The following is an 18,803-nucleotide window of genomic DNA, read 5'->3' as shown; positions in this document are numbered from 1 at the left end:
AATCTGTTATTTGTCCCTGAGTAGAACTCAATGCAGTCTAAATAGTGCGAGCTCACAACAATAGTATTTAGCTTTTTTAAACTAATAACCACCATTAGTAATATAACAATATTTATGAGGCATTGTTAAAATTGTTGACAGCTGCACTCTGTTAAAGTGGCAATATGTGAGCTAGAGATTCTTGTGGCACAGTAGTAATGTCTAAACCTCTGGGCTCGGAGGCCCAGGTTCAAGTCCTATCTGCTCTAGTGGTGTGTCATAACATGAAACAAACAGTAAACGTTGGAGAAACCCAGCAGATCTAACCTCATCTGCAAAAGGAGAGAAACAGAGGAAATATGTGAGCTAAAGAGCTAAGGGGCCCTCTTGTGGCACAGTGGTAGTGTTCTTATCTCTGCACTGGGAGGCCCTTGTTCAAATTCCATCTGCTCCAGAGCTGTGTAACATCTCTGAAGAGGTTGCTCAGAAAAAAGTTTAAATAAAATGGGGTAATATGTGAGCTGGTACAAAAACAAATTGAATCATTTATGACCTAAAGGAACTTGCAAAAAGTGGCCAATCAAGCCACTGAGTATTTCAGGGCAACAACAAAAATTGCTGGAAAGGCTCAGCAGGTCTGTCAGAATCTGTGGAGGAAAATCAGAGTTAACATTTCAGTGACCTCTCCTCAAAACCTGAAATGTTCAAGGGCAATTAGGGCTGGGCAATGAGTGTTACTTTGTCATGAAGTCAAAATCAGGCAACAAAACTTCCAAGTATCAAATTTTCCAAATATTACAGAATAAAAAGACAGAAGAAAAAAAGGAAGTAAAAAGAAAAATACTCTCACTGGATATACAAGCATACAACAAAAAAAATGGTTGAACACAGCTCTTAAACGTGACTGTTGATATACAATATGTATTGTATTTCTAGTTTTGATTCCCTTTCTTACAAGTTGTCTTCCCTTTTCACCTTCTTTTCCTAGATATTCCATGTTTCTTTCCCCATTTACAATTTAATCCCACCTTGCTAATATTGCCCCATTTTTATCATTCATTCCTTTCTCATTTATCTCACTCATTTTTACTGCTTTTCCCCTTATCTCTCTATCTCACTTGTTCCATCCATTGTGCCTTTTATTCCCACTGTCTCTCTTTTTCTTCATTCATTCCCGCTTCTTTATTCGCCTTGCCTTTTCCTCCTTTGATTATTTGTTTTCCTTCCTTTCTAACTAACTATTTCCTTTTCACATCTCATTCTCTTTTTCAGTCCATTGGTCCTTCAATTTTTCTCTCAGTTCATACCATCTATCACTAATCATTACCAACAGATAGTAATTATCTTGTAAATTTGACTGGCACCTCCGATCCAGATAGCACCAAATGCCCTCCTTTCTGTTCTTTTGCGGAAGTGGGAAGTTCTAAAGATCTGCGTGTAGCATCACCTCTGAGTCACATGGCTCTGGTTCAAATCCCATTCCCGAACTTGAGCACAAAAGTCTGGCTGACATGCCAGTGAAGTACTAAGGAGTTCTACATTGTTGGTGGTGCCTTGCTTCAGAAGAGATATTAAACTGAAGTCATATCTGCCTGTCGAGGTGAATGTAAATATCCAATGGTGGTATTTTGAAGAACAGCAGAAGAAGAGTTATCCATGACATCTTGTCCAATACTAATCTCTCAAATCAACAACAAAAGAACAGGTCATGATCAAGTTGGAATTTACTGTATGCAAATTGTCTGTCAAGTTTCTTATATTACTACAGTGGGCACTTTGCAAAAGTACTTCATAGACTGTACGCATTGAAAGGTCTAACTATCATGGAAAGTGCTAGGTAAATGCAAGTCTTCCATTCTTTCCATGTTGTTTGAGAGTTGAGCATGCACAGCAAGCTGACCTGCTGTGCTTTTCCAGTACCACTCTGATCTAAACTCTGAATAGATACAGGTCAGCAATCACTATATTGCATTGCTATTATTGTCAGGATGGAAGGAAAGATATTATTCTGTTGTAGTTTTTGCTTTCTTTTTTTTTCTATAACCCTCCTTTCAGTTGAGGTTATTAAAAACCCATCCAAAATTCCAATTGGTTACTCCTGTTTTTATCATTCTAATAGCTGCCTCTGAAAATACAGTCATCAATGTTCCAGTCACAACTTCTTATTTATTTACTACATTTACGAATGAGTTATTTATCTTTTATTTTTCTTGTATTTTTCCACCAGGTATTTACTTCAGTCATTTTATTTGATTAAGAAATCTTTAATCCACAAAAGCAGTTGAATAATAGTTCAATGTACTAAATTTTTTACCTTGGCAAACGCTGTGATGATGAAGGAAATTTACTGATCTCTTTAATATATTCTTGTACTAAAGCATCTTCCAAGCTGCTGCATTGTGATCTCAGAGAGTCGGTATATGGCACACTGCCCCTGGCTGTAGTCGCAGATGTCTTGCTGCTAGATGTGCTTGCACTCTTTGGCCTCTGATTTTTACCCATTTCATATCTAGAAGGAAAAAAGGAGAGTTGAGTTAGAGCAAAAACATTGTTAGAAATGATAAAACAGACCCAGAAACAATGAAACTAAATAAAAATCCTGTGATCACCTTAATTCATGTTCATTGCAATATGATTTAACAAGCCTTAGTTTCAGAACCTGAATCAAAATAATCAGAAAAAAATCTACTAGCCATTTAAATGTATACATGTTAGAAATATTGTAAATTTGAAGCATCTGAAATTCAATATTTCTGTCTCTGAAAGAATGTCATGCTAATATTTATGATTTCCATATTTTCACTTTACTTTTAAATCTTAACTGGATTTTTAAAAATTATACATTCATGGGATCTGGCATCGTTGACAAGGCTAATATTTATTGTCCTTGGGACGGTGGTTATGAGCCACCTTCTTGAACTGCATCCATAGCTCGTGGTGTAGACAGTCTCATTTGTGCTGTTAGAAAGGGAGCTCCAGGCTTTTGACCCAGTGACAATGAAGGAACAGTGATATAATTTCTAGTCAGAAAGGTATGTGACAAGGAGGGGAAGTTGCAGGTGGTCATTTTCCCATGTGTCTAGTGCTCTTATTTTCTAGGTGATAAAGGTTGTAGGTTTCATAAGCGCTGTCAAGGCACCTTGGTAAGTTGCTGCATTGTAATGCATCTTATTAAAGCAGCCATGTGCACTGGTGGTGGAGGGAATGAATTTTTAATGTGATAAATTGGATGCCAATAAAGCTTTGATATGTGTTGAGCATTTTAAGTGGTCTGAAGCTTCACTCATCCACACTCGTGGATAGCATGTTAATTTTACAAATTAATTTTAAGCATCTAGAGGTGAGGGGCAATCATTGTGCAAGCTGGTATAACAATGGAAAAATGCTGAATGGTTCTTTCAACAAATAACTTAAAACTAATGGAAATAATGAAAAAAGAAATTTGGGAAATGCTGCAAGAGAAGTTTACAGGGCAAGCCAGAAGATGTCAAACAGTTACATCTTGTGAGTATTGCTTCTTAACCTTACAACTACAACTTCTAAATAATAAAGATCTTGTTTCAAAAGATAAGTAACATAAAGAAACACATGTCTCTGAGGCAGAATCTCAGCATTTGATGAACAAAGAAAGTACAGCTCATAAAGCTACCAAACATGTTATCAATCTGCAAATCCTTCCAATACATGCCAATGTTAATGGTAACAGCAGGGAGATTTTTGGGCAGCCAGGTGACAGGAAGAATTTTGGAGCCTGTACCCTTACTATCCATGGCTTCAAACTACAACATGCATATAAAAATACCACAGTAATTCATCTGCCCTGAGTGATATGTAACATACCATCATATCTTGTAGTCAGGGTGTCATTCTTTCTTTAGTTAGTTTGGTTAATTGATATACTCAAAGCAGCATAAGGAGAGATGTAGCCACGCTACAGGTGCTAAAATCTAGAGTTGCAATTGTGTTTGATGAAGAGGGTTCACATCAATATTTTGTGAGCTGTGGTTCTGTGACAATGAATGCAGTTCATCTATTCAGCTGTTGGCCAAAGCAGCAGCTCTGGATCCGTCAAACATAATGCTGGGTAACCGAAACACAGCCAAACTGAATTATCAGCTGACTCTTAGAAAGTGTCAAAAGTTTATTGTTCAACCTTAATTTGGAAGAAAATAACACTGTAGATATGTTGAATTTATTAAAATAAATATGAAGAAACACATATTAACGTTGGTGGTGGGTTACTATTAGGTTAGAAACTACTCATAAGTAATATTTCACTTTGTGAATAAGTCTGAAATTGAGTGAAGATGGACTCCCAAAACCTTCTTCATCAACTGGATGCACATTTTATTCCATCATACTTCTGACTTGTGTCTTGAGATGATGGAAAGCTATTGAGGAGTCAGCAAATGAGTCACTATCACAAAATACACAGTTAGTGTAGCCACAGATTTTGTGAGTGCGATTTTCTGTTCCCAGAGATGGTGAAAATAATGGCTGGCCTGGTGACTTAATTGAGTGAAAGTTTGAAAAACAGGCTCTCACTGTTGGCATAAATTTTAGCAACAACATTCTCATTCTTCTGAAGGCAAGTCAACTCCCTTGGCGTCAAGTGGAGAAATTTATCACGCATGCATTTGCATCTCATTAATTGCACAAGTTGCTGGAATTAACTTTGCCTTCCCAATTAACTATATTTATTCTTAATCAGGGGCTTCAAGGCATCTACTGCTGCTGGAACACCATAAAGCCTGACAATATCTTCAGGTTAAACTACTATCAGTTGTCTCTCTCTAATGAGAGGGCAGCCCTATGGTCCTCTGGAATTACGATGACTTTACCCCTTCCCATGCTCTTTTAGATTAGCCCAAAAAATTGTTCTTGTAATCTTGGCTTGAAGTTAGCTGCTATTGACTATTGGAGACCTGGGAGATGACAAGATGTCAATCAGGCCACAATGTATTTTCACACAGCACCTCATGGGATCATGTCACAACTGAGTAGAATGAGCTACTCTTTCTAAATAAGCAGGAATACATGGACCAAGTTAAAATAAACTGACATCCCTTAAGGGACAGTGTAACTAAAGACAAAATCACAATGAGGCTTGCAAAGTAATACTGAAATGTGGATTTAGAATGGATGAACCCTATCTGTGCAATAAAATGATGACTTTTGTTTTCTACTCTGGTTCAGATCTCCTCACTTTTACAAAGGCTAAGGCGTGTGAAAAAACCTTGCTTGGAGCAATGTTAGCACTAAAACAGCTGGAATATATTGAGCATTTTTGTGATGATGCACTTCTCGAAAGTTGCTCTATGGTGATCTTTGCATCTTTCACTTAGAGAATCTACACCTCCGAAATAAATCAGCCTCATTCCTGATTAAGGGTTTTTGCCCAAAATGTTGATTTTCTTGCTCCTCGAATTCTGCCTGACCTGCTGTCCTTTTCCAGCACCACTCTAATCTTGACTCTAATCTCCAGCATCTGCAGAACCCACTTCTGCCTTAGAAAGTCAACTACCTAGTGAATATTACCAAGCCATTCCACATCCTGAGATTGCTTCTTATGCACCTTACATTTTCACTACCCCGTACGGCTGTGCAATATAATGCAAAAGGTTGAGGGGGAAACAAGCTGATTGAGGTGTACAAGTTCTGAGCATAGATTGGTCAGCACAGTGGCTCAGTGGTTAGCACTGCTGCCTCACAGCGCCAGGGATGCAGGTTTGATTCCAGCCTCGGGAGACTGTCTGTGTGGAGTTTGCACTTCTCCCCATGTCTGTGTGGGTTTCCTCTGGTTGCTCCAGTTTCCTCCCACAATCCAAAGATATACAGGTTAGGTGAACAGGCCATGCTAAATTGCCCTTAGTGTTCAGGTATGTATAGGTTAGGTGCATTAGTTAGGGTTAAATGTAGAGTAATAGGGTAGGGGAATGGGTCTGGGTGGGTTACTCTTTGGAGGGCTGGTGTGGACATGTTGGGCTGAAGTTGTTTCCACACTGTAGGGATTCTGTGATTCTATAAGGTAGAAAGGAGAAAACTATTTCCCGCTGTAGAAGGTCAATAACGAGGGAACACATTTTCAAGGTAAGGAGCATAAAGTTTAAGAACAAATTAGATGAACACTTGAAATGTGAGCATGCAAGGCTACAGTTAAGTGCTAGAAAATTGAATTAAAATAAACAGGTGTTTGCTGCCCACACAAAAACTATGGGATGAAGAACCTCTTTTCATGCTGCATTTCATGACTCAATATTCCTTCACTGTATCTTTGAAATACATCCACGATTATCAGCTATCAATGTTAAGCTATTCCATTCATTTGGGTCTACAGTTACGAGATTTTGACATGGTGATGTGGCTATTGCCAACACTCTTAAATTTTATAGCATGATTTTGAGATAGACCTTTCCCTCCTGAAGTCTACAGATAACATGACAGATTCTGCCATCACTTCTCTGAGGTGCGTGGGTGTGTGTGTGTGCATGGTCCATCAATTGAACAGCTCTAGCCCTGGTTCCTCCCTAAATCTTATCATGAACATCAGTGTTATTGGTAGAAGACAAAGGGTGGTGGTGGAGGGTTGTTTTTCAGACTGGAGGCCTGTGACCAGTGGAGTGCCACAAGGATTGGTGCTGGGTCCTCTACTTTTTGTCATTTACATAAATGATTTAGTTGCGAGCATAAGAGATACAGTTAGTAAATTTGCAGATGACAGCAAAGAGGGTTACCTCAGATTACAACAGGATCTGGACTAGATGGGCCAATGGGTTGAGAAGTGGCAAATGGAGTTTAATTCAGATAAATGCGAGGTGCTGCATTTTGGGAAAGCAAATCTTAGCAGGACTTATACACTTAATGGTAAGGTCCTAGGGAGTGTTGCTGAACAAAGAAACCTTGGAGCGCAGGTTCATAGCTCCTTGAAAGTGGACTTGCAGGTAGATAGGATAGTGAAGAAGGCGTTTGGTATGCTTTCCTTTATTGGTCAGAATATTGAGTACAGGAGTTGGGAGGTCATGTTGTGGCTATACAGGACATTGGTTAGGCCACTGTTGGAATATTGCGTGCAATTCTTCCTATCAGAAAGATGTGAAACTTGAAAGGGTTCAGAAAAGATTTACAAGGACGTTGCCAGGGTTGGAGGACTTGAGCTATCGGGAGAGGCTGAACAGGCTGGGGCTGTTTTCCCTGGAGCGTCGGAGGCTGAGGGGTGACCTTATAGAGGTTTACAAAATTATGAGAGGCATGGATAGGATAAATAGACAAAGTCTTTTCCATGGGATCGGGGAGTGCAGAACTAGAGGGCATAGGTTTAGGATGAGAGGGGAAAGATATAAAAGAGACCTAAGGGGCAACTTTTTCATGCAGAGGGTGGTACGTGTATGGAATGAGCTGCCAAAGGATGTGGTGGAGGATGGTACAATTGCAACATTTAAGAGGTATTTGGATGGGTATATGAATAGGAAGGATTGGAGGGATATGGGCTGGGTGCTGGAAGGTGGGACTAGATTGGGTTGGGATATCTGGTCAGCGTAGACAGGTTGGACCGAAGGGTCTGTTTCCATGCTGTACATCTCTATGACCCTATGACTCTAAAACTGATATGGAAACCCTGTCACCGATCCATAATTTGTGTGCTTCTGTGAAAAATGAGGCAATCTCTAATGATTATGAGACAGGCACAAAAAAACTACATATCTTATCAATGGTGGAAGATGCTTTCACTTCTGAGAACCTTTTCAGTTTCTATTTGTGTAGTAAGAGTACAACAGATATTAGCAGAGATCAAAAGACATATATTTACAAAAGTGCAGAGATTCAAGTTTTAACGTCTATGCCACCAATGTATCCTTAAAAGATATTTCTTTCTCCCACTACATTTTGTTATACGGATGATTCCCACAACTGGAAGGAGGGAGCTTGCTGAATGGTATTTCTTAGAAGACTTTAGCAGTTATCCCCTGGGGGCTGTCATCCCAGAAGGCCCTGTCCAGCATAGTTTTGAGGCATATGCTCAGCTGTTGGAAGGCATGGAGTCATTAGACAGAGTAGCCTTGGGAAGAAGGGCAGCTCTGGAGTATCCTGAGAAGAAGCTTCTGAGCTACCCATCTGTCAGTTCTCCTTTTTGCTTGCACCAAACTGTCTCCTTGAGAGGGCCTGGAGGGAGCTGCTGACTACCTACAGCAGATCTGAGCACATATCCAGTAGCTACTGAATAGTTTGCTGAACCTGGGTAGCTGCCAAGGTGGCAACCACCCTTTCCATGGAGGCAACCAAATGCTCCCGTGTCAAAGCCACCACAATACGAAGAACATGGATAAACCCCATATCTTTTGTTCCAATCCAGGGTCTCTGGCATGACTGCCTGATATTCCTTTTCCTATCGAGGGTTGACCATATCACCAATGGCTGAACCATTCCTGTATCTCCACTGGCACAGGAACTATCCCAGGATTCCCCAGGAGGTTCTACTGCCTGCTCCTCAAAAGATGGTGAGGATCTTTAGGTCCCACACCTCTCTACAGTCCTCTTGACACTGTTGTCAGCAAACATGACCTACAATCAGATGAAGAGAAAGATAAATATGATGGCAAATGGTGAAGTAGCACTTTGTGACCTTGCAGAACTCTGCCATCCCTCATAAATGCAAGACGTGCAGTGCCCAGGAAATGTTGATGGACAGGAGGTGGATGTGAAGCTGGGGCTTAGCGATTTGAATCCTTCTTGAGCTACCTGTGTTGGGCAGCATTAGACTGTGAGGTGTCCCGATGAGTGTGAATTTGCAGAAAGAAAGTGATACCACTTAACTTGCAGAGCACATCAAATCATTCATTTTCTTCTGGCACTGCAATTGGTTGCATTTTTGAGGGCCAGTGGTACTGGCCCGCATTGCTATTTTGATCCAGGCCAGATGAGGTTGACGGGGTGGCCTCCTGGTACCATCTTCCAGGAAATTGTCCTTCCTTTGTCCCATGTTACATCCAATAATACAAGTGAAATTTCATCAGTGAGTTTGGCAGTGATTACCAGAGGCTCCTTCAAGTCTCCTGGATTTCAATGAGTGAAGCTTCAGTTTCTAAATGAAACAGGCTTTTAACTGTGGCAGCAGATCTTTTGATCTTAGAATATCTCACCAGGGGAGTAAGTTTCCTACTTGTTCATTTCATATGATTCATTCGGTCAATCATAAAACATTATGCTTGCATCGTAATGACATGAGAAGCACATAATTGCATAAGATAATTTGCCCTTGGAAAAAGCATAAGCGACAATCCATAATTCACTCATCACCATACTTTAACTTCAAAATGGAAATTCCCAGCCTCTGTCACAGAATCACAAAAGTCTTCCCATGTATTCAAATGAGCATCATTACCGAGTGCCAATCTCCTACTGCTTCCCCATATCCTTACACATTATATTTATCCAATAATTACCCAATGCCCTCTTGAATGCTTCAGTGAACCTAACTCCATCAACATCTGGTTCAATGTCACCTCCTTGGTGTTGTACCCAATGCCCCTGTTAATAAAGCTGAGAACTCTGCATGCTTTACTTACTGTTCTCTTCACTGTCCTGCCACATTCAATGATCTGTGCACTCATACATCCAGGTTCCTTTGTTCTTACACCCCATTTGTAATTGTACCTTTATTTTGTTTTGGACTTCAGCAAAGCTTTTGATCAGATCCTGCACAAGACACATATAGTGAAGGTAAGAGCCCATGGGATCTGAGGAAATATGGCTAATCAGATCCAGAGTTGGCTGACTGGCAGGAAGTAGAGGGAAATGGTTGAGAGGTGTTTTCATGACTTGAGGTTTCTGTCCAATGTGGTTATATAAGGATCAGTGTTGAGCCCTTTGCTGTCTGTAGTATGTGTAACACAATGTAGATGTAAACATAGGAGGGTTGATCAGTAAGTTCACAGATGACATGAAATGGATGGTAAATAGTGAGGAGGAAAGCCTTAGGTTACAGGAGAATATAGATGTGCTGCTCAGATGGGCTGATGAATGGCAAATGGATTTCAATCCAGATAAATGTGAGATGATGTACTTGGGCAGTACAAACAATGATAGGGAATACATGAGGAATGGTAGGACCCTGAGAAGCGGAGGGACCTTGGTGTGCATGTCCACCTGATCCTTAAGTTATCAGGACAGGTAGATAAAGTGGTTAAGAAGGCATATTGGATGAGTTTTAAGGGCAGAGAGATTATGCTAGAACTGTATAAGACATTGGAGAGGCCACTGAAAGAGTCTTGTGTGCAGTTCTGGAACCCAAATTGAAGGAATGATGTGATTGTACTAGAGAAGACACAGAGGAGATTTACCAGGATATCACCTGAGCTGGACAGTTTCGTTCATGAAGAGAAATTGAATGGACTGTTTTCCTTGGAGCAGAAGAGACTGATGGGGGATACGATTGAGATGTATTACATTATGAGGGACATAGACCGGGCAGACAGGATGAAACTTTTCCCCTTGGTGGATGGATCAATGACTGGGAAGTATGGATTTTAGGTAAGGAGCAGAAGGTTTAGAGGGATGTGAGGAAAATCTATTTTACCCAAATCTGAAAGTCACTGCCAGTAAGGGTGATGTGGGAGAAACCCAAATAACATTTAAGAAATACAGGCTATGGGTGAAGTGCTGGAAAATTGGATTAGAAAATGTAGGTGGTTGTTTTTGAAGAAACTTGATGAGCCGCAGTGCCTTTTCCTCTGTTGTGTTCCTCTATGACTCTATCAGTCTATATTTCAGTGTTTTACCTACCAAAATTCATCACCTCACATTTCCCTACATTGAAACTCACGTGCCACGTGGTCACCTATTCCAACAATTTATCTATGTCCTTTTGATGTTTTACACTGTCCTCCTCATGGTTTACAATTCTTCCAAGTTCTGTGTCATCTGCAAACTTTGAAATGCCTTGCACACCAAAATGTAGATTATTAATGTATACTAGGAAAAGGTAGGATCCTAATACCAATCTTGGGGAACTCCATTACAAATTTTTCTCCAGTCCAAAAAACATCAATTTGACCATTATTCCCTGTTTTCCATCTATAATGCCCTTGACCTTCTTATTGCACGACCTATAACTTTCCTCAAATGTGAGCAAATACCTTCTGGAGGTTCATGTACATCAACAGCTTTATCTTCATCCAGTCTTTCTGTTACCTCTTGAAAATATTCCGGCAAGTTAGTTAAACGTAAATTCTTCTTTAGAAATCCGTGCTGACCTTTCCTAATCAATCCAGCTTTTATCATGTGATGCTTAATTCTATGCCAAATGTGTCTGTTCTATTGCTCGTCAATAGCAACCCTCACAGAGTTGATGAGGGATTTGATTGCCAAAAGAAGAGGTTAGGATCCCTCTGGTGAGAGATTTTTCTTTGTCTTGAACTTCTGTGGCACAGTTGATATTTACAACATATAAATTCAAGCCGAAATTAATTCAACTCTTGCTGCAGAGAAGGAATAGACAGCATCACCCTCTGAGTGGTTGAAGATGGTATAATACACTGTATAATCATCAGTGAATAACACCATGTCTGACCTTATGACTGAGGGAAGGTCATTGTTAAAGCAGCTGAAGATAATGGGACTTCGGCATTACCCTGCGAAACTCCTGCAGTGATGGGACTGAGATGATTGGCTTTCAACAACAACCACTATCTTTCTTTGTGCTTGGTATGACTGCAAACATTCCAAAAACGTATCGTTCATTCTCATTGATTTCAATTTTACTAGGACTCCTTGCTTCTACAATCAGCCAAATGCAGTTAAGATGTAGATGTCAAGGGCAGTTAATTTCATTTCATCTTTAATATTCCAATCTTTTGGCAATGTCTGCATCATGACAGTAATAACATCTAGAGCCAAGTGTCCTATTGGAACCCAAATTATTGTCACTTCCAGTACCTAATCTGTCTAATATGCATTAAAAACATCAAATTATGTAAAACTGGTATCTATATGACAATATAAAATTCAACTCTGCTGTATATGTAGGAGCTCAGTTTCATAATTTAGGAATAGAGTTTACTCAATGTTTTATACAACATAGATCTATCATGGAAGAAGATAACTTTTCCCTGGAGTCAAAAGTGTGCAATTCATGTAGGAATTACCACACAAATTCCAAGGATGCAAAAGGAATGTTGATTATACAGGCAACCTCTTGCTGATGATCATATATCATCTTCCCTCAGCTGATGAATCAGTAGTACTCCAAGATGAAAAACATGGAAGAAGTACTGAGGGTGGCAAACATGTAAAATGTACTCTGGTGGGGGATTTCAATGTAAACCAAAAGAATGGCTCAGCAGTAACACAACTGATTGAGCTGGTCAGGTCCTAAAGGATGTAGCTTCTAAACTGGATCTGCAGCAGATGGCAAGGGAACCAACAAGAGGGAAAAATGTACTTGACCTCATTCTTATCAATCTGCTGCCGGGGATTTATCTGTCCATGAGAATATCAGTAAGGGTAGCAACTGCACAAACCTTGTGTAAACAAAGTCCCACCTTCACATTCCATCGTGTTGTGTGCCATTATCACCATACTAAATGTGAAAGACTTCAAACAGATATAACAACTCCAAGATTGAGCATCCATGAGGTGCTGTTGGCCATCAGCAGCAGCAAAATTGTATTCCAACACAATCTGTAACCTCATGGGCCAGTAATATCCTCCATTTAACCACTACCATCAAGCAGGGGATCAACCCCAGTGCAATGGCATATCAGGAGCAGCACTGGCCATACCGATAAATGAGGTAATAACCTGGTGAAGCGACCAAACAGGATTGCCAAACAGCATAAGCAGCAAATGACAGACAGTTAAACAATCCCGCAACCAATGGCTCAGATCTAAGCTCTGCAGTCCTGCAACATCCAGTTATGAATGGTGCTGGGTAACTAAACAATTCAAGTATTAGTAATACTAATAATAATACTAATAAAGCTCCAGAACTTGCCACTCCCTTTGCGAAGCTCCTCCAGTACAATTACAACACTGGCATCAATATGACAATGTGGACAGTTGCCCAGTTATATCCTATACAAAAAGCAGAATAAATCCAACACAGCCAATTACTACCCCAAGATCTACTCTCAATTGGTTAAACATGATATCCCTTTCACGAAACAATGTTGGCTCTGTCTGATTTCCTCAAACCTTTCCAAGTGTCATGCCATAAAACCTTCGGCAATGGCTTCTAATATCTTTCTTAGAACATATAAGCTAACTGCCCTGTGGTTTCCTGCCCTCAGTTTCCTCCCTTTTTGAAAAAGGAGTTACATTCACTAGTTTTCAGTCTACTGGGCCTTTCAGACGTTACCAAGATACAGAAATGTAGCTATTAAGTGCCAAAACAACTACAGTCGTATAACCCCAAATCAGAGCTAATGGAAGATGAACTTGACTCTACTCTATTACTGGGACATGTACTAACAGATTAATAAGCATTTTAAGTGCCTTGCCTTGAATATGGCAACTATTAATCATTTGTAAACTGTTACCAATGTGCTGTGTGTATGCACTGATTTGCAGATAAATCAAATAAAGCTGAGTCGCAGCAGCAATATCTGGCTGTCACTGATAGTTACCAGCTCAATATATGTTACATGTACAGCCAATTAGGAACATTAGCCATTGTGACTTTTCATATTAACAAGACTGTGAATCTTATTGATATTTAAAATCAGTTTAGAGCAAGTTCAAAGTATTTAAAAGTTATAATCCTCTTCAGTTGTAGACATTATTCTACAACATGTTTCAGAATATTGTTTGTGTCTCCTCTACCCTGGAAAAAAAATCATGCACTTTAAATCTTTGTTATTCAAATAAAAAGTCACTCAATTGAATTTCACTTCTTAAAGGAAACAAAATAATTACATTGCTAGTTGCACCGAGAAATCAAATAAATGATGCTACTGTCCCTTAAACACAGGTGCTAAAACACACTGGATATTTTTAACTCTCCATGCCTTTCTAATTAGAATTATCACAATTCTACTCCTTTGAGCTGCTAATTAGCAATTAGCAGTCATTCAATTAGTAATTTGCATATATTGTGCTCAAAGAAAGTTCTAGTGCACACTGGCCTGCATAACCCATCTCTAAAAAAAATCTTGACCATGCTTTGCAACTTACGTCCTCCTTCTGCATCAATGTGCACTTTAAGTGCCTACGCCGTGCAGACATGAATGAAATACAAAAATAAAACAAATAATTGGAAATCCATGGCATGCCATAATCAAAATTCTATGTTATTGCCAGAATTTGTGATTTGAAAGGTCACAGGCCTGAAACATTAACTTTATTTCTCTCCACAGATGCTGTCATGCTGACTTGAATATGAGAGTAAGGAGGTTAATATGGAGCCTTTGTAAGAAACTAGTTAGGCCACAACTGGAGACTGTGTGCCGTTCTGGCCATTACACAATAAGAAGGATGTGAAACAAAAACAGAAATTGCTGGATGAACTCAGCAAGTCTGGCAGCATCCAATGGAGAGACATCAGAGATAATGGTTTGACTCCAGTGACCCTTCTTCAGAAGGTTGGGGTTGAGGTAGAGTGAGTGCAGAAGTGATTTATCAGGATATTGCCTTGAGTGGAGCATTTCTGCTATGAGGAGAGACTAAATAGGTTGGACGTGGACAAAATTATGAAGTGTAAAGATCGGGTTAATAGGAAGAAATAGTTTTCCTTAGTAACCAACAGATTTTAGAGGGGATTTAAGGAAGAATTTTTTCACCCAGAGGGTTGTGGGTATCTGAAACTCACCTGAAAGAACATTAAAGATAGGAACCAACACAATATTGAAGAAGCATTTAAATAATCAGTTGACATGCCACAGCACACAAAGCTATAGGCCAAGTGTGGGAAAATGAGACCAGAGTAGATAAGTGCTAGATGACCAGCATGTGCATAATGGGTCAAAGGGCCTTTTTCAGTCCCATAAAAGTCAATACTCCATAAGCTGCTGAACATTTCCAGTAATTTCTGCTTTATTTCATATTTCCAGCAATATTCCGTTTTGTGATTTTTTTTCAGGACTTTGTGATAGTATTCCCTGACTCTTTATGTGAAAACTGAAAACCAGTGCCATAATCGATAACATAAAAAATCATCCAGCACCAGGTTATGCTACTGTCCAACAGTTATATTTGCTGCGAACAATGGTTTGATTAAAATTTGGCGGTTATTTGTAGGTGAGAAATGGAGGCATAGGGAAGGTCTTGGTGAGGTACTCATCGTCATCGATAATGTGTTGCAGGCTGCAAAGAACACGGCATAATTTCTCTACTCCCAGGAAATACTGGACAAAGAAAGGGTACCCTATCGGTTGCATCCTGTATCTGTCTCCTGAGGAAGTCATGATGGTTTCTCGCTGTGGCATGTCAGAACTGATGATCGACAAGTTGAGCATCGTACCCTGTTCTTATGAGGGCATCCTTCACCACCTTCAGATGTCCATCACATTCCTACTTATCTGAAGAGATCCTGTGTATGCATAGGGCTTGTCTGTAGCGGATGACGGTTTTAATATGTTTAGGGTGGAGGCAAGAGAGGTACACTATCATGAGGTTATCCATGAATTTGCAGAAGAGTGAGGTGCTGAGGTGCCCATCCTTGATGGATATGCATGTGTCCAAAAGTGAGACAGATACTAAACAATAGTCCATGGTAAGTCCGATGGCGGGATGAAACCTGTTGATTATCACTGTGTAATTGTTTCAGTGACTCCTTGCCATTGGTCCAGAGGAAGAAAATGTTGTCAATATATCTGGTGTATTGCTGGTTGGAGATCCTGCGCAGTAAAGAAGTCTTATTCAAACTTGTGCATGAAAATATTGGCATATTGGGGTGCTAATTTGGTCCCCATGGCTGTTCCATGTGTCTGGATGAAGAACTGGTTGTCAAAGGTAAAAATGTTGTGATCAAGGACGAAGTGGATGAGTTGTAGGATGGTGCTCGGAGATTGGCAGTTGTTGGTATTGAGTACTGAGGCTGTCGCAGTGATGCTGTCATCATCGGGTTTGCTGGTGTAGTGACCAGGTATGTTCCCGATTTGACTAGTCCGTGGGTGCTGAATTTCTGTAAGAAATTTGTAGTGTCCTAACAGAAACTCGGGTCCCCTGTCTAATGGGTTTCAAGGTGCCCTCGACATAGCCAAAGAGGTTCTCACTCAGGGTTCTGTTGCCTGACACGATGGAATGACCAGGTTGTTGGCTTTATTATTGTTGGAAGGCAATAGAATTCCCATATGTGAGAAGTACATGGGATGAGAGTGCATAGGGTACTCTGAAGGACTGGATCAAAAGTCTTGATCAACCTGTTCAGTTCACAGGTGTGTCCTTTGGTTGGATTGGCCAGTAGTTGCCAAATTCCCACTTTGGAAATAGAACCAGTCTGACTCAAGATTGGGATACAGACAGACTGTAACCGCACACCTTTAATATATTGTCTGAGCTAAGATGTCATATTTTTTACAAAACCTTAAGTTATCTCAAGTATGTGACTTAAAAGAAGTTCTGGGATTTACATATTAATTAACTGAAACCTGCAACCCATTCTAAAAGATGAAAGACTTAACAGCAATCTCGGTATGTTCAGTATATTTTAATTGCATGACATTGTGATCTTTTGCTATACATTCTGTATATTATGATCCTGCCCTACTACTTATTTAATGAAGGAACAGCGCTCTGAAAGCTAGTATTTCCAAAAAAACCTGTTGGACTATAACGTAGTGCTGTGTAATTCTTAACTTTGTCCATCCCAGTCCAATACCAGCACCTCTACATCATAATCCATAACAGAGACAGAGTCAAACAGCATGGAAACAGACCTTCGGTCTAACTAGTCCATGCTGATGATGTTCCCAAACTGAACTAGTTCCACTTGCCTACATTTGGCCCATGTCCCTTGAAACCTTTCCTATTCATGTACTTATCCAAATGTTTTTTAAATTTTCTAACTAGACCTGCATCCAGCACTTTCCCTAGCAGTTCATGCCCCACATTAACCACTCTCCGTGTAAAAAAATTGCCCCTCGTGTCCTTTGTCAATCTTTCCCCTCTCACCTTAAAAATATGACCCCTAGTTTTGAACTCCCCTCACCTTAGGAAAAAGACCTTTGCTATTCATTTTATCTATGCACCTTTCTCAGGTCATCCCTCAACCTTCTATGCTTCAGTGAAAGATGTCCCAGCCTGTCCAGCCTATTTTTATAACTAAACCCTCCATTCCCAGCAACTTCATGGTAAATCTTTTCTAATCTCTCTCCAGTTTAATAATATTCTTCATATAACAGGGGGACCAGAACTGCACACAGTACTCCAGAATAGGCCTCATAAACATTCTGCACAAACTCAACATAACATCCCAACTCATGTACTCAAAGATCTGAGCAATGAAGGCAAGTGTGCTAAATGCCTTCTTAACTACCCTGTCCACCTGTGATGCAAATTTTAGGTCCCTGTTCAACAACACTATAGAAATAAATTGTTAGTCCTACCATCTTGGACTATCAGTTTGTGATTACAAAAACAGAAAACTGTTAAAAGTGCTCAACAGGTCAGACAGCATCTGTGACAAATTTAGTGTGGTGTTTTAGATTGAGAACCCTTTCTCAGGACAAGAATAGAATCTTAGACTTGGAATGTTCACTGACTAATTTCAGCCCAATAGATGCTGGTGATCTGCTTTGTGTGTGTGTTTTAACATAGAACATAGAACATTACAGTGCAGTACAGGCCCTTCTGCCCTCGATGTTGCACCGACCTGTCATACCAATCTGAAGCCCATCTAACCTACACTATTCCATGTACGTCCATATGCTTGTCCAATGACAACTTAAATGTACTTAAAGTTGGTGAATCTACTACCGTTACAGGCAAAGCATTCCATACCCTTACTACTCTCTGAGTAAAAAAACTACCTCTGACATCTGTCCTGTATTTATCACCCCGCAATTTAAAGCTTTGCCCCCTCGTGCTCGCCATCACCATTCTTGGAAAAAGGCTCTCCCTGTCCACCCTATCCAACCCTCTGATTATCTTATATATCTCTATTAAGTCACCTCTCAACCTTCTTCTCTCTAACAAAAACAGCCTCAAGTCCCTCAGCCTTTCCTCGTAAGACCTTCCCTCCATACCAGGCAACTTCCTAGTAAGTCTCCTCTGCACCCTTTCCAAAGCTTCCACATCCTTCTTATAATGCGGTGAGCAGAACTGTGCACAATACTCCAAGTGCAACCGCACCAGAGTTTTGTACAGCTGAAGCATAACCTCATGGTTCCGGAACTCGATTCCTCTATTAATAAAAGCTAAAACACTGTAGGCCTTCTTAACAACCCTGTCAACCTGGGTGGCAATTTTCAAGGATCTGTGTACCTGAACACCGAGATCTCGCTGCTCATCTACCTTACCAAGAATCTTACCATTAGCCCAGTACTTTGCATTCCAGTTACTCCGACCAAAGTGAATCACCTCACACCTGTCTGCATTAAACTCTATTTGCCACCTCTCAGCCCAGCTCTGCAGCTTACCTATGTCTCTCTGTAACCTACAACATTCTTCGTCACTATCCACAACTCCATCAACCTTAGTGTTGTCTGCAAATTTACTAACCCACCCTTCTACGCCCTCATCCAGGTCATTTATAAAAATGACGAACAGCAGTGGACCCAACACTGACCCTTGCGGTACACCACTGGTAACGGGACTCCAGGATGAACATTTCCCATCAACCACCACCCTCTGTCTTCTTTCAGCAAGCCAATTACTGATCCAAACTGCTATAT

General features: G+C 40.3%; 1 protein-coding gene across 3 annotated transcripts in view; it reads right to left on the bottom strand.

Moving 5' to 3' along the window:
- Nucleotides 1-18,803, bottom strand: part of LOC122557702 (doublecortin domain-containing protein 1-like) — a 544,701-nt gene that overhangs the window by 486,982 nt on the left and 38,916 nt on the right. For 2 of the 3 annotated variants that reach the window (XM_043705578.1, XM_043705577.1), the window contains exon 1: nt 2,294-2,616. In XM_043705578.1, coding sequence (XP_043561513.1) covers nt 2,294-2,481 — 188 coding nt within the window. In that variant the 5' untranslated portion in view covers nt 2,482-2,616. Of the gene's footprint in view, nt 1-2,293; nt 2,617-18,803 lie in introns of those variants that run through there. The other variant, XM_043705576.1, reaches the window with a different exon arrangement.

The sequence above is a fragment of the Chiloscyllium plagiosum genome, chromosome 16, assembly GCF_004010195.1.
Source record: "Chiloscyllium plagiosum isolate BGI_BamShark_2017 chromosome 16, ASM401019v2, whole genome shotgun sequence".
Classification (NCBI taxonomy): Eukaryota; Metazoa; Chordata; class Chondrichthyes; order Orectolobiformes; family Hemiscylliidae; genus Chiloscyllium; species Chiloscyllium plagiosum.
The sequence above is the reverse complement of the archived record's forward strand: the minus strand, read 5'-3'. Positions and strand labels throughout refer to the sequence as shown.